At 39.3% G+C, this 13,684-nt stretch overlaps 2 protein-coding genes across 2 annotated transcripts in view; both read left to right on the top strand.

The window, feature by feature from the left end:
• agmo (alkylglycerol monooxygenase) overlaps window positions 1–5,310 on the top strand; it is a 36,221-nt gene extending 30,911 nt beyond the window's left edge. The window contains exon 13 of the mRNA XM_088306838.1: window positions 3,185–5,310. Coding sequence (XP_088162964.1) covers window positions 3,185–3,265 — 81 coding nt within the window. The 3' untranslated portion in view covers window positions 3,266–5,310. The remainder of the gene's footprint in view (window positions 1–3,184) is intronic.
• Window positions 5,311–10,845: 5,535 nt separating this feature from the next.
• Window positions 10,846–13,684, top strand: part of dgkb (diacylglycerol kinase, beta) — a 45,269-nt gene continuing 42,430 nt past the window's right edge. The window contains exons 1-2 of the mRNA XM_088307219.1: window positions 10,846–10,982; window positions 13,055–13,131. Coding sequence (XP_088163345.1) covers window positions 10,910–10,982; window positions 13,055–13,131 — 150 coding nt within the window. The 5' untranslated portion in view covers window positions 10,846–10,909. The remainder of the gene's footprint in view (window positions 10,983–13,054; window positions 13,132–13,684) is intronic.

The following is a 13,684-nucleotide window of genomic DNA, read 5'->3' as shown; positions in this document are numbered from 1 at the left end:
TTTTAATAATTGATTAATGTTTTCATTATTCTGTCGATTTATTTGATGACTCAGATTTTAAAAAAGAGTTTTCATTTCCATCCCTTTATTAAAAAAAATTAACAAATTCAATTAACAAAAGGCCAAATATTGATTATTTTCCGAAGTAAAAGCAAATGTTTTGTTTTAACTCATAACTCAGGAAATTTGTCAATATTTACTGTTGAGAAGCTTGAATTCCGAAAAAAAAATTGCCAATAATTTTATCCAAAAAAATTGCCAATAATTTTATCAAAAATCAATTCTTGATGAATTTGATAACTGATTAGTTGTCGATTAATGGTTGCATCTCGATGTGCTCATGTAAATTCCATGCAATCGATTTTTGTTTGTGTTTTTATTTAGTGAGGAAGAGCTTCATAACAAGAGCTTTGCTTCTTCTCTCTAATTTTTCGACTTGTGCATATTTTCTTTATATTTGTAAATCCCTCTTTTTTTTTTTTTTTTTTTTGATCGAATTACTGTTTACCTCCCTACTCCTACCTGCAATTATACGATACAATGGGGTAACACTGTATTACTTGTTAAATTGTTTCTTTGATTATTTTAAATTTTTCGGGGGGGGGGGGTTACTACACTCGCAGAGAAGATGTTTTTATTTGAATCCCATTGACAATAAAGCAATTTTATTGTCTCGTATCGAGCGGAAGTGAGGTGAAAATGTCAGGCCTATGCAGCTGCATGGCTGTCTCCAAATGAAAAATCGTCAGAGCATCAGCGTTCCGGCGTGCTGATATATGAGCCGCCTAGGGAACTTTACAGCGCATTGGAAAATAATTCACAACTTTTTGGCAGAAGACAACGGTGCTGCCGTGTCCTCATGTCACAGCTTAAAACATCCAAAAACGTGTGCTGACGGACTTTGATCAATGTGAAAAATGGCCACGTATCATTCTAGTAACGTGGAAATGAATCTTTAATATGGTGAACTTCTATGAGAGGACACAAGGCACGTCACGGGTTTTACTTTCCGTTTCGGGCCACCAAACAGTTTTATGTAGTAAAATAATAATGTACGCAATTTTGGTGTCAGCTTACAGTCCTGCTGGAGTCATGCCGTTTGATACGTTTTTATGAGTTTAAGTTTCATGATCATTTACACGAGCACTGATTGGTTGCTTGATTGATTTAGTGATGCTGTTGGCAAAATTCAGGATACGGGATCAAATTAAAATACTTTGTGCTTATATGGATTTTATTTTCTCCAAACGGTTTGGGTTTACTCCCACAATTTTTTTTGTTCATAAATCACTTTTCAAGATCAAATTAAAGACATTTGCAAGCACTCCAACAAATATTTTCTCTCTTCTCAGAAATCCGGGTTTTCCAACCAGGGTGCACATGAGCACACGTTTTTTTTTTTTTTTTTTTTTTCTCAAAGCTAGGTAAATATTCTCAGTATTTTTGTAAGCACATACTACAACTTGTAATTAGATATAATTGATATTAAAAGTTTTAAATTTATATTTAATGGGGAGCTCCAGTTTTATGTAAAATGTGGGTTAAAAAGAAGACGATGCCTGAGAATTAAATGCTTAGGGGTCCTCATGGTATACACAAGACAAGAACAGAGGTTCCACTGTATTTAAAGGACAACAAAATTCTTAACAAGAATATATATATTTTTTTATATGCAGTCCTGCTGGTCTGAAAAGGGCATTCTGATTAACATTGCGTTTGTGAAATTTGAGCAGTAAAATCCACCCATTGTTTTTGTACACCCGAGAGGGCAGCCATTTTGCCACTCACTTGCTGTTGTCAACTGAAAATGACATCACAGTCGCTCAAAGCTCAGCTAACGGCCAATCATGGCTCAGCTTCAGTGCGCCGTGATTGCTCATTGAGCCCTGTGCAGCTGTGTGACAAAATGGCTAAAAACGAGTGGATTTTACTGCTTAACTCATATTCCACAAACAAAATATAAATCACAATGCTATGTTGAGACAAGTGAAGACTGACTTACTCTTTAATAAGGGGACTAAATGAGGTAAAAAATGTTGCGCACACACACAAACACACACTTACTGCAGCTTCCTGTCTACTCTTACGAGCGCTAGGCGTTCAGGAAGGCAGCATTTGTCCGTTTTACGTCCCACCAGAGACTGGAGCGCAGCCATGAGAAATATTGCTGTCATCCACAAACACACGCACACACGCACCAGACAGAACACATGTGAAACAGCAGTTGCTGTATGGTGAAAGTGCAACTAAACACAAAACAGGAACTTTGTTTTGGGCCCATTTTAGCCCAAGTACAGTGAACTCGCGACATTAATTTGTGTGTTTATTTGAATATATTTGAATGTGTTTTAACCTGTCGGAACATGTCCGACATTGCAAAGCGAAGATTAACTAACTATAAGCGCGGAATAAGCTACATGTGCAGCGTGATGTGTAAATGTGGTCTGGTTCTACACGGTTCACAGTAGTGAGCATGTGTTGTGGTCGTGATGACATGTTGCGTAGCGGTGCTCACATGTGTCGTCCGTGTGTGTTGTGTCACAGTTTGACGTGAGATGTCAGTGATGATGGATGAACAGTCGAGGATGAAGAGCAGGATGTTGATGTTGTTTTATCAACGCGCTATTACATACGGTAGACATGTCTATCTAATCAAGTGTAGCGCACGGCCACACTTGTGAATGTTAGGTTTTATTATCCAATCAGGTGTCAGCCTCTCTGTTGTCATGTCAGTCTAATCTGCCCTTCGGAATAATATCAGCAATGTGTTCAAGGAAGGTTTTCAAACCTTTCATATGGAAAGTATTATCACAAAAGCAATGTCTCCATTTTTGGCAAATTGAGTGAAATTATTATTATTTTTTATAATCTGGGTCCATGTTCAAGCCACTGATTTCTTCATGACTATAGCAAGCAATTAAGAGGCTACTTTGAGGGGGAAGAAAATTATAGAATATTGAATAGGGCTTTGATGTTTCATTACATAACCAGATGACGCAGAGAAAATGAAAAATAGGGTCCAACTATGAAATGAATAATAATATAATATAATATAATATAATAGTATAATAAGAGTATAATAATAATGAAAAAATAATTGGTCCTTTGTCTCCCCCTGTCTGCCGTTCTGCATAATTCTGCAACACACCAGTTATCCTCTTAATGTTTCTGTGTGTTGTTAAAGGCCTTGGTGTCCCTCAGTGTGCTGTACTGGGCTCTGCAGAGCTTCTCGCAGCTGCTCTCCATCAAGATGAAGTCAGACTGAGACCCGGGAAGTGCAGACCGCGGCGCCTCCCGCTCACTAAACGCACTGAAGGACTTTTTAATCTTTTGCTTTTTAGCCTCTTAAACTGCAAAAAAAACTTTTGGCACTGAGAATTTGGAAAAGAAATGCTGTATTTATGATCCTATGTTAGATGAATGGATGGAAGCATGTGAACAAATGGAGCCGAGGATCAGTGGTGCATTTGTTTTGTACGACAGTTTATGGTGTAGTGAAATGTTGCACAGCAGATGGCGCTGTTTCCTTCCTCGTCAGCATCTGCTGTCTATGCGTAACAATAACAACATCCAAGTATTATAATAATAGATGTGACAACTACTGTTTATTAGGTAATTAATTAGGTAAACACAAAACAAGTTAAATGCCTTGCTATTTGTTAATCTAACTTTATGCATTACGTCACTTTTTTTTTTATATATATATATATATATATATAACACTGACATTTCAAAACTGGGCTGGGGTGCAAATTATGGTTGGACCAGAGCAGGGATCATCAATGTGGTGCTCGCGGGCTTCAGTGTGTCTAAAGTATGGTTTCAAGAAAGGGTGAGGATTGAAAGTAGGGATTCGAGATAAGGTTAATATTTGAAAGTAAGGTTTCGAGACAGGGTTAAGTTTTGAAAGTAGGATTACAAAAGTATGGTTTAAGTTTGAAAGGAGGTTTTTGAAACGGCGTTAGGGTTTTAATAAAGGGCTTGGGTGTAAAAATAGGGTTTGAAGCTAGCATTAGGGTTTCGAGAGCGCATTTGAAAATTGGGTTTCGAGAAAGGGGTTAGTGTTTGAAATGATTGAAAGTTGGGTTTCACCGCCAGGGTTAGGGTTTCAAAATGGGATTGGGGTTTGAAATGGTTTCAAGGTAGGGTTAAGGTTTTAAAGCAAGGTTTTAAGAATGAGTTAAGGCTGAAAAGTGGGGTTTAAAGAAAGGGTTGGGATTGAAAGAAATGTTTCATGACTATATTAGGGTTTCGAACCCGGTTTAAGGTTTGAAAGTAGGGTTTTAAGGCTGGTTAGCTATTTGTAAAGAGTAGCTCCCTGACATACGTTACATCTTAATGCCGCGTCAAAGCAGAAGCTACAAGCAGCTGCGATTAATCATCAGAAGGATATTATCATATTCATCATGCGCGAGCACCAACGCAGATGGCACAACCGGTTGGTATGTGCATGAACACGTGTCTACATGCGTTCATAACCATCCTTTCGTAACATAGTAATTATAGGCATGTATTCTTTTTCCTCAGCAAGGAACTAATATTGCTGCAGATTACTGAGGCCCAGTAGGTGTGAAACTCTTCTTTTTTTCTGGCTGACTGACTGGATTATACTACTCCCCTAATGGCCAAGTTGTGAATCGCATTGTTTTCCTTCAAATTCTCATCAAAATGTGAAGCACAGTATTTCACTTTTGGATCAAATGTTTTTATTTATTTTGATTATTATTTTCAGATCCTACATTAAGCGCTGTGAATACTTTCCACATGCACCGTATGCATCCTGACATTAAACCCTTCTGCCAAACCCTCGGCAGGAATCGATTAATCATTTCATCAATCGGTTTTAACGTGATTTTCTCTTTAATGATCACAAGTAATAAAATGAGAGCTGAACAGATGTATTGATGGCGCTGGGTCGGAGGAGTGCCGTAAAATGGACGCCCGAGGCCTGCCGCTTAACCCTCGACAAAATGTCGCCACGATCAATAACGCCCGTCAGTGCTCATTAGATCTGGATGGGGAAAAAAAGAAAAGAACAGAAAACAAAAGAAAAAAAAGCTCAAGATGACACTTTTTTTGTCGCCATTGTTTGTTTTTGCACACTGCTTGAGTTGTTTTGAATGTAACATATGAATGTGTTTATGATTATTTTTACTTTACATTGGATGGACTGCGTTTGTTTTTAATCCTGCCAAGCTTTCTGCTGTAACTTTTAACATTTTGATATTTTATTTCAGATTCTTTGTTCTACTTTGAGAATTGCATGAAATTGCAGTGCATTATAAATAAAATTCATAATTATTATCAGTATGTATTTTATGTAAACTTATTTCACTTCTAATATATATTTATGATTTTGTTTAAAAATATGAATGTATTCATGTGGTATTTGTTTTTTTATTTTATTTCCTTCATTTTTAGGATTTAGTTTTTTACTTATTACTTTCACTTATTTTGAATTTTAATATACTTTATTCGCATTTAGTTTTAAACATATTTTCATTTATTTATTTTGTTTTTTTTGTTCTTTTTAAATATAATTTATTTTTGATAGACGGTAGATTGCTTGTAAATATTTCTTTCATTTTAATTAATTTACAATTTTATATAGTTTCCCGTTGACTGTTTTTCTTTAATTTTAATATATTTTAAAACTTTTACATTTCATTCCATTTTCATTTCTCTTTTAGGTTAATTTTACTTTTGATATACTGTACATTCTTGACAATTTTCTTAATAATTTTCATTTTGACGTATTTTTATTGTATTATTTCTGTTAATATTAGATTGTTTTTAAATTGTATTTTAATTCATATATTTTTGTTTCACATTTTAATATAGTGTTTGTTCTTTGCACTAATTTGACTATTGTAACGTTTTAATTTTTGCTTTATTTTTTTATATTTTTAACCCATTTAATTCACACCACATAGATCTTTTTTTTTTTTTATTGATGGTACCAATTACGTGTGAATATGGCATGACCTAATTCTCATTACCAGGTTGAATTTTCGAAAGCAGGTGTTCCTAATGAAGTGTCCCGTTGAGGATGTTGACAATTATCAGTTGGCACCAGACTTGGGTGAGGACATTAAGTCACGTGCATCGGCATTGTCATTCACGCTCTTTGTTGTAAGCAGTCCAATCGGACGTGTTCCGTCCCTTCGGGAAGGAAAACTTCGCCTCGGGTCATCCCCGTAGACTTTTAGGCGCTTACATAACGAGGCCCATTCAGGCAGGCTCTCGCTGCTATTTTTAGCCACACAAGTGGAGTACAAGTGAAGTGATAGAATTATGTATCCAGAGCTTGAATGGAGATCCAATTACTCCTCGGGCCTCACAGGATAAACACTGCTCACTTTTTAGCCTCCTAAGCTCGTCTACTTGGAGAGAAAGGCTCGAAGCAGCGATGTGAATCGACTGCAGAGGGTTGATGTGCGCTTAAAGGTTGCCATGGCGACCGCTGGCGAATGAGATGAGGGTGCACTTAATGATCCGTTCCGTCCCATTTGACTGTGTAGCATAGTGGTCTCCTCAACCCAGGGGCAACATTTTCAGTGGGATGGCCAGGGTGACATGACGACTCACTAAATGGTTAGCATCGAGTGTTTAATCTGTTCATAACCTTCACAATCAGTATTATTCGTAAATGTAACTTCAATTGCATTGGCAACGAAACTAGCCCAGATTGGTCAAACCTATCAGATTTCAAATTTGTCTATATGATGATGTAAGCATTTCTCTGTTCTCTGATTGGTCGGTCTTGGCAATCCTTGCAAAAGCTTTAACAAGTAAAACTTGTCTGTAGCAATTAATATGAACTTAACATGAATTATTCTGCAACTCTGGTGAGTATGCCGTATTTTATTCCAGTGTTTGATGTTATTATCAGAATCAGAATGCCCTTTATTGTCATTGTACGTAGTGTTGCAAAATAGATTAATTAAAGATTAAATAACACGATAACATGAAATTGTAAAACTAAAACTTCTGGTTATATATCTTCTTCTTCATTCATCTTCTTTCAAATTTAGTTTCAGAATGAGCTGTGTGCCACCATTTAGTGGTCAAGAATAGAATTACACCTAAAATAGACGATATTTAGAAAAAACATGAATTACGTTAGTTATTAACTGTGCAAAAAATGTCCATAAAATAGCGGGATCGCAAACTGGATGGAGAGGGATTCACTATATACATGTAATATTGTGTTTTTTTATTTATTTATTTTTTTCATAATATTGATGATTCCCTCTTCCAATCTGGAATTTGTCTGTTTGAATAAATAGCAGTCATGTATTGGATTGTCGACTACCATGTATTTCTACTCGTTGTTGTGGTACTGGATGAAATCACTCATGGATATGGAACGCTACAGGCGTGCTTCCATAAATCCTTCCCGTCTCTTTCACCTGCCCTTCTCCTTCACTTTCCCCTCGCAACCCCCTGGGGGAGGTTTCCCCAAAGGTTAGCGCACTTTGCGGCTGTCGCAATGAATGCTAACTGATGCTACGTTCAGGCTGACAGGAGAGAAAGAGGGGGGAAAAAAAGAGAGGGGGGCGGGAAAAGTGATGAGTCCGCTCTCTCTCTCTCTTGCATGTCCGCGACTGGAGAAAAACAATCCCCCCCCCCCTCTGCTCCCCCCTCCATCATGGAGAGTGGGCTGTAGCAGCACCGCAGCCTCTTACTCGACATTTAATTCAGAAATACATCAGCATCCAATGGATCGACCACCCTTCTTTTTCACTCTCGCCATGTCTTTGAAAAAGACTTGCTTTAGCACACACTGGATCATTCACTGGAGCTCTGACTCCCCTTCTTCACGTGCAACATTTAAATCTGAAATACACACACTTGCCTGAGTGTCCACTGGATTGTTCACAGGCTCGACCACTGGATCCCTCTCTGGATCTCCACCCCCTCTCCTTCGTACTCGATATCAAATTCAGAAAGAGTGAGTTTGGATCATTCGCTGGATCTCTACCCCTGCTTCCTCACGTGCAACATTTGAATGAGATATACACACTCACAGGATCGACCATTGGATCATTTGCTGGATCCTTCATCAGATCTCCACCCACTCTTCTTCACACGTGACATCTAATTCAGAAATATCACGCTCACTGCTGCTTAATCATCGCTGTCTCTTGTACACACTCAAGATGCAACGCAGAAATTAATGCTCCCCCACAAAGCTCAACCTCAGCATCCAGTGGATCATCCAGTGGATCCTTAACTGGATCACCCCCAGACCATCCCCCAGATCAACCACTGGAAAATCGACTGATCATTCATTGGACCACCACTCTGACTTTGCCATACTCAACATCTAATGACAATTGAGACACTCCTCATCCTCAGCACCAACTATTGAATCCGCTGGATCACCTCGTGGATGCTCCACGGGATTCTCCAATTCTTCTTCACACTTCTAACGAAACAAAATATACATTCAGCATCCACTTAATCCTCTACTAAGTCAAAGTGACGTCTTCTCCACTCTCGACATTACTAATTACAGCATAAACACTCCTGCCTCAACATTCACTGGATCTCAAACAGATCCTCCACTGGATTCCAAAAAGATCCTCCACTGGGGCATTCAGTGGATTATCCACAGGATCGGAGCTGCCTTTTCTCCAGACGTGACATCTTATCACAACCGATGCTTATTGTCCCAGTACCTATTGAATGCTCAACTAGATCAACCACCGGATCCTCCACTGGATCACTGACTGGATCGGGTCTTCAAATAAACCTGAGCTAGTGGACCCACCACTGGACCCTCTCTTGGGTCAGTATCTGGTCTTCGCCTCATTTGATGTTTATTTTAAATAAACACCGGATCCCTTCCCGTATTCTCCACTGGATCAACAACTGGATCCTCTACTGGATCACTGCCACCTCTCCCCAGCATCCACTGGATCACTACCATCTCTCCTAATTAAAAAAAATTTATATACACATTCCTCAGCACCAATTGAATCCTCGACTGGAACAGCACCGCCTCTTCTTCTCCTTACTCCAAACGTAATAACAATATAACGACTCTTGCCTCAGCACCCACTGGATCCCCCAGTGGATCACCGCCTCCTCCTCTTCTTCACACTTTAAATGACAAGCGCATTCACTCCTCATCCTCGTCCACGAACTGGAGCAAGCAGCGGAGCTTCTGGAGCTGAGCTCATCTGGGAACGTGGTCTGCTCCCTGGACTCTGAAGCAGGTGAGCGATGGCATGTTGACCTCCTCTCATCGTCTTTTTTTTTATGCATGCGTGTCGCAGTGTGTGTGCGTGTGTATGATTGTGTGTATTTCATGTGTGTGTGTGTGTGGAGGCACTCTCCATCTTCTGGTGGATGCAGCACACCGTAGCATGCGCACACACGTGAGGATGCTGCTTGTGAACCATGCCTCGGAATGACAAGATAAGCCAATTTAGGATATCGGGAAGACACAAGTGCTGCGTGTGCGACGCAACACTTGTTTTATATTTCAATAATTGATGCCGTTTGCACGCATGTGTGGCCGTCATTGAGATTTCACAGCACGCACACTGCTGAGGCACTAACGTACTGATGTTCAGACTCAGTGGGTTGGTTGTACGTCCCTGATGGATCGTGCATCATTTGGCCTCACAACAACTGCAACAAGCGATTAATGCGGCCAGTGTGAATGGTGGTCTCATTAGGAGTGTGGGGGGGCTGCTTGCGCCGTCATCATAGCAACAGCTTGGTCTGATGATGCCATCGGATTCAGCCCAGAATGCACAGAGAAATAAAAACAACAACAACAGACTCTTGGACTTGTTGCATCAGGCGAGGATGCTGCACCAACAGACGCCTATCCCTAATTTACACCTCTGCTTGCTACGGCTTTAATTCAATTCAATTCTATTCCATTTATACGCAGGTGAATGAAATAAATACCGTAATTTCCAGACGATAAGCCGCTACTTTTTCCCTAGATTTTGATGCTGCTAAAACAACGGTGCAGCTTTTCTGTGGATTTTTCTTTCACTGCTAGGGGCGCTGTATAGTTCAGAAAACACTCAATTTTTTTTCCTCTTTGGTCTGTTCTGTTTTAATTAGCAAATATATCATTTTTTATTTTATTTTTTTCCAAGAAGATTTGCTGCGGCTTATATACAGGTGCGCCTTCTAGTCCTGAAAATACGATAAATACATATTCCCTGACAAAAGATTCATTGGTCAACATGAAATTGGGTATGGTATGTTGAGCATAACAAAAAAAAAAGTCTCGCGAATAGAAAATTTAAGGACCGTCACTTTGACAAAAAATAAATAAATAAATAAAATTAGTCACTGACACCAATTTCATGGGTCAGCGAGCACATGAAAAATTCTCATTCTCTCAGTTTGAGAGTGTACGATGCAATGAGTATTTTCTCATTGTACGATATGAACGAATGAACTTATCAGTAAATGCGAATGTGGCCTGTCTCCAATGAAAAAATTAATAAGTATCTTGATAATATTTACAAGTTGAATTTCGTTCGGATCCTTGCACTAGCGTCTTTTAAATCAAAAGCGATTTTCCGATTCAAATCGGTTTTCGTTCTCCTCTTATAAGTCGGCCATTTTGGTTTGAATTTCACTCGGAAAATAAAATTCACAATTTGACCCACTGACATTGTTTTGAAGCTGCCATTTCTTTCAAATTTCAAATGCTTGTACTGTGACCAACTCCAACTCGGGAACATTTACCAGCAGGTGTTCTTGCTAAACGCAAGGCATTTTTGTCCACGCCCTGTAATGTGTTTGGCGCATGATGCCCAAATGACATATTATCGTATCAATATTCTTCTACTCCTTTTTCTTGCTTGTGGCGACAGCTCATTGGTTTGCATCAAGTGTGATCAAAAATGCTGCTCGGTGAGGCCTGAGTACCATGTCGAGCGGCCAGGATGCTTGGGTCACGCTGACCCCCGCAGAATTCGCCCTCCTGCAAGAATATGCTCAATGTGAGTATGCCGCTATTCACCTACTCAAGTATGCATCATTATTTGGGGTCTTGTGTTATTAGGTTTTTATATTCATGAGTATGACTTCTTAACTGTCAGCTCACATGTAAGATTTCAAGAAAGATCAGAATGGACTCTCTTCAGGCTTTATTATTAAAACACAATCTTTTCCGTTTATCTCTTTGACTTTTCAAAATGTTAAGACTTTTTATTTTTAATGATCAAAAAATAAATAAAATAAAGACTCACTAAAAATAAATGATGCAATTTAAAATGATTTATTTATTTATTTATTTATTTATTATTTTGCCAAATGAAAAAAAAAACTATTAACTTTCTCACAGGGCTGGCACAGAGTTCCCCACATTGGCATTCATTTTACAGCATTTTAACCAATCCTACATGACCCACTGAAAATTGTGTTTGTCACAATTCTTTTTCAATTTTTTAGTAATCTGCAGTGGAACACACTTCTTACCAAAAAATGGAGAAAAAAAACATTTTGGTGAAAACAAACATATCAAAGCAGAGCAGTGCTTTGACGCTAAAGAATAAAAACAAAACTTAGAGCTTTTAATGGCCAAATAATTTACTTACGCACAGATAGCATGAGCACCCCTTTTTCCACACATTCACTACATGAAGTACATCTTTTACTCTCGTCGCACCATCCATTCCGTATTGCTACTCGTCTCGAGTGTCCAATGCTTAAACTTTTCCAACTTGTTGACATTTCTCTACCTCACAATTGAAGTGATAAAACGAGACTCGCCTCTTAATCTTTATCCTCTACTCAAAAGCTGTGCTACAGTAATCCCAATTACAAAGCAATGTAACGCACCAGCAACCCAATTGTCTTTGTATTAGCCCATTTCACAACAGCACAATTCAACTGAACACCACTCCTGTCATGTATTCTCTTTTTCCAATTTCCTCCAGTAATGACATGCACCACGATGCTGATGATTTTGGCACAGCGATGGACACGTTCGAGCGTTTAATGCGAGCACCACCAGTTATCCATCATGCCACTTTCACCGCACCGTGCCCGCGGTTTACGTTCCCCTCCAAAATGTTGACGTGCAGCAAGCCGTAGTGTGGAAAATATGAGGGAGAGCCTGGCGAGGGCGCCTCGCGTTGTCCACGTTGTCCTTCCAAATAAACTTTGCAAAGCCTGTCGGCGTTTCAAAGTGTTCCAAACGATAGATTGACCAATGGAGAAACAATAAGCACTTTTATTGATTTAGCGCATTTCACCCACATGTGGACTCAATGTGCTTCACAAAATCAAAAGCACAACAAAAAAAGAACTAAAATAGCAAAATTGCGGTCAAATGATGCCTTCAAAGCAAAATGGCCAACTACATGTGTGTTTCACGTCATAGGTTCTGATTTGATTGTCCTGTCAAGCGTTTTGCGATAATCAGACACACTGATGTCGGATGCGAACATTTTTCAACGCTGGGTCGGCTCTCCACGTAAATCACAAAATGGCTGACTTCTCAGAGCAAAGGTTCCCATTTTATTTTTGACATGTCATGATGATGTTGGAGTTTGTATCGAACACACTCAGGGTGCCTGGTGCTAACAATTTTTTTTTTTTTCAGATACTAGGTATGCCTTTTGGGAACAGGGCTCTCAAAAAATTTCAAATCATCAAGTTTGCTAATAAATTAAATGATCTCAAAAGAAAACAAGAAAAATGTGTGGGCACGGAGTAAAGCTTTGTATCATCGTGTTTCAGCAGCTGCAGTAGCTTGTAGAATATTCTCTGCTCGTCAAGTGTGTGCATTCATAACGCTCAATAATGCCTCTCAACAATGACTTGACGCGGCCAAAGTGCCGCTCCGCTGCAATACAATCGTTTTAATAAGATCTGCAGAATGTGACACGCACACACACACACACACACACACACACACACACTCCTCCATTATGGATTGTGTTGCCATGGCATTCAGGAATGATGACAAGTGCGCCAGCGTGTTGCAATGAACATCTTACATGGGATGCTGAATTCCGTCTACGCACACACACTGAAGCGGTTTTGTGTGTCTTTCATCTGTCGCCAGACTCGACCAAGAAGCTGAAAGATGTGCTGCAGGAGTTTCACGGCGACGGTGTGCTGGCCAAATACAACCCAGAGGAGGTGTGTGCAAATTCATCGCCTATCAATCCAACACACGTTATTATGCATACTGTGTAAACCAGGCGTGGGCAAACTACGGCCCGGGGGCCACATGCGGCCCGTTCAGCGGTATAATACGGCCCGCCGAACTTGAAAAAAATGAAATGAAAAAACCTTGTGAATGTTTTATTTTCCAAACACTGTGGTTTTTCAAAGACATAGATATTGTTGTAATGCTTTTTTTCACTTTCATTTAAAATCAAATGTTTTTTTTTCTTTCTCTGATGAGGTGAGGTTACCAAAACACTCCATCCATTTGATTCCTGGTCCGGCAACGCTGTCAAATTTTAGAACCCATTGTGGCCCGCCAATCAAAAAGTTTGCCCATCCATGGTGTAAACTGTGTATTAAAATTGAATTCAAATTAAAATAAGAGCCGATTTTAAAAAATAAATAAATAACTGTGCCGAGATTTGCAGACATTGCGCGTGATGATCCTTTGACGCTTTTCCACAACATTGTTGCTACTTTTTGAGCATGTACATTGCACTCCTAAAGTGTTAGAACGACAAGA

The sequence above is a fragment of the Idiotropiscis lumnitzeri genome, chromosome 10 (genome assembly GCF_059441095.1).
Source record: "Idiotropiscis lumnitzeri isolate Australia: NSW breed Sydney's pygmy pipehorse chromosome 10, RoL_Ilum_1.0, whole genome shotgun sequence".
In the NCBI taxonomy this organism is placed as follows: Eukaryota; Metazoa; Chordata; class Actinopteri; order Syngnathiformes; family Syngnathidae; genus Idiotropiscis; species Idiotropiscis lumnitzeri.
Note: the sequence above shows the minus strand (reverse complement) of the source record. Positions and strands in the feature narration are given on the sequence as shown.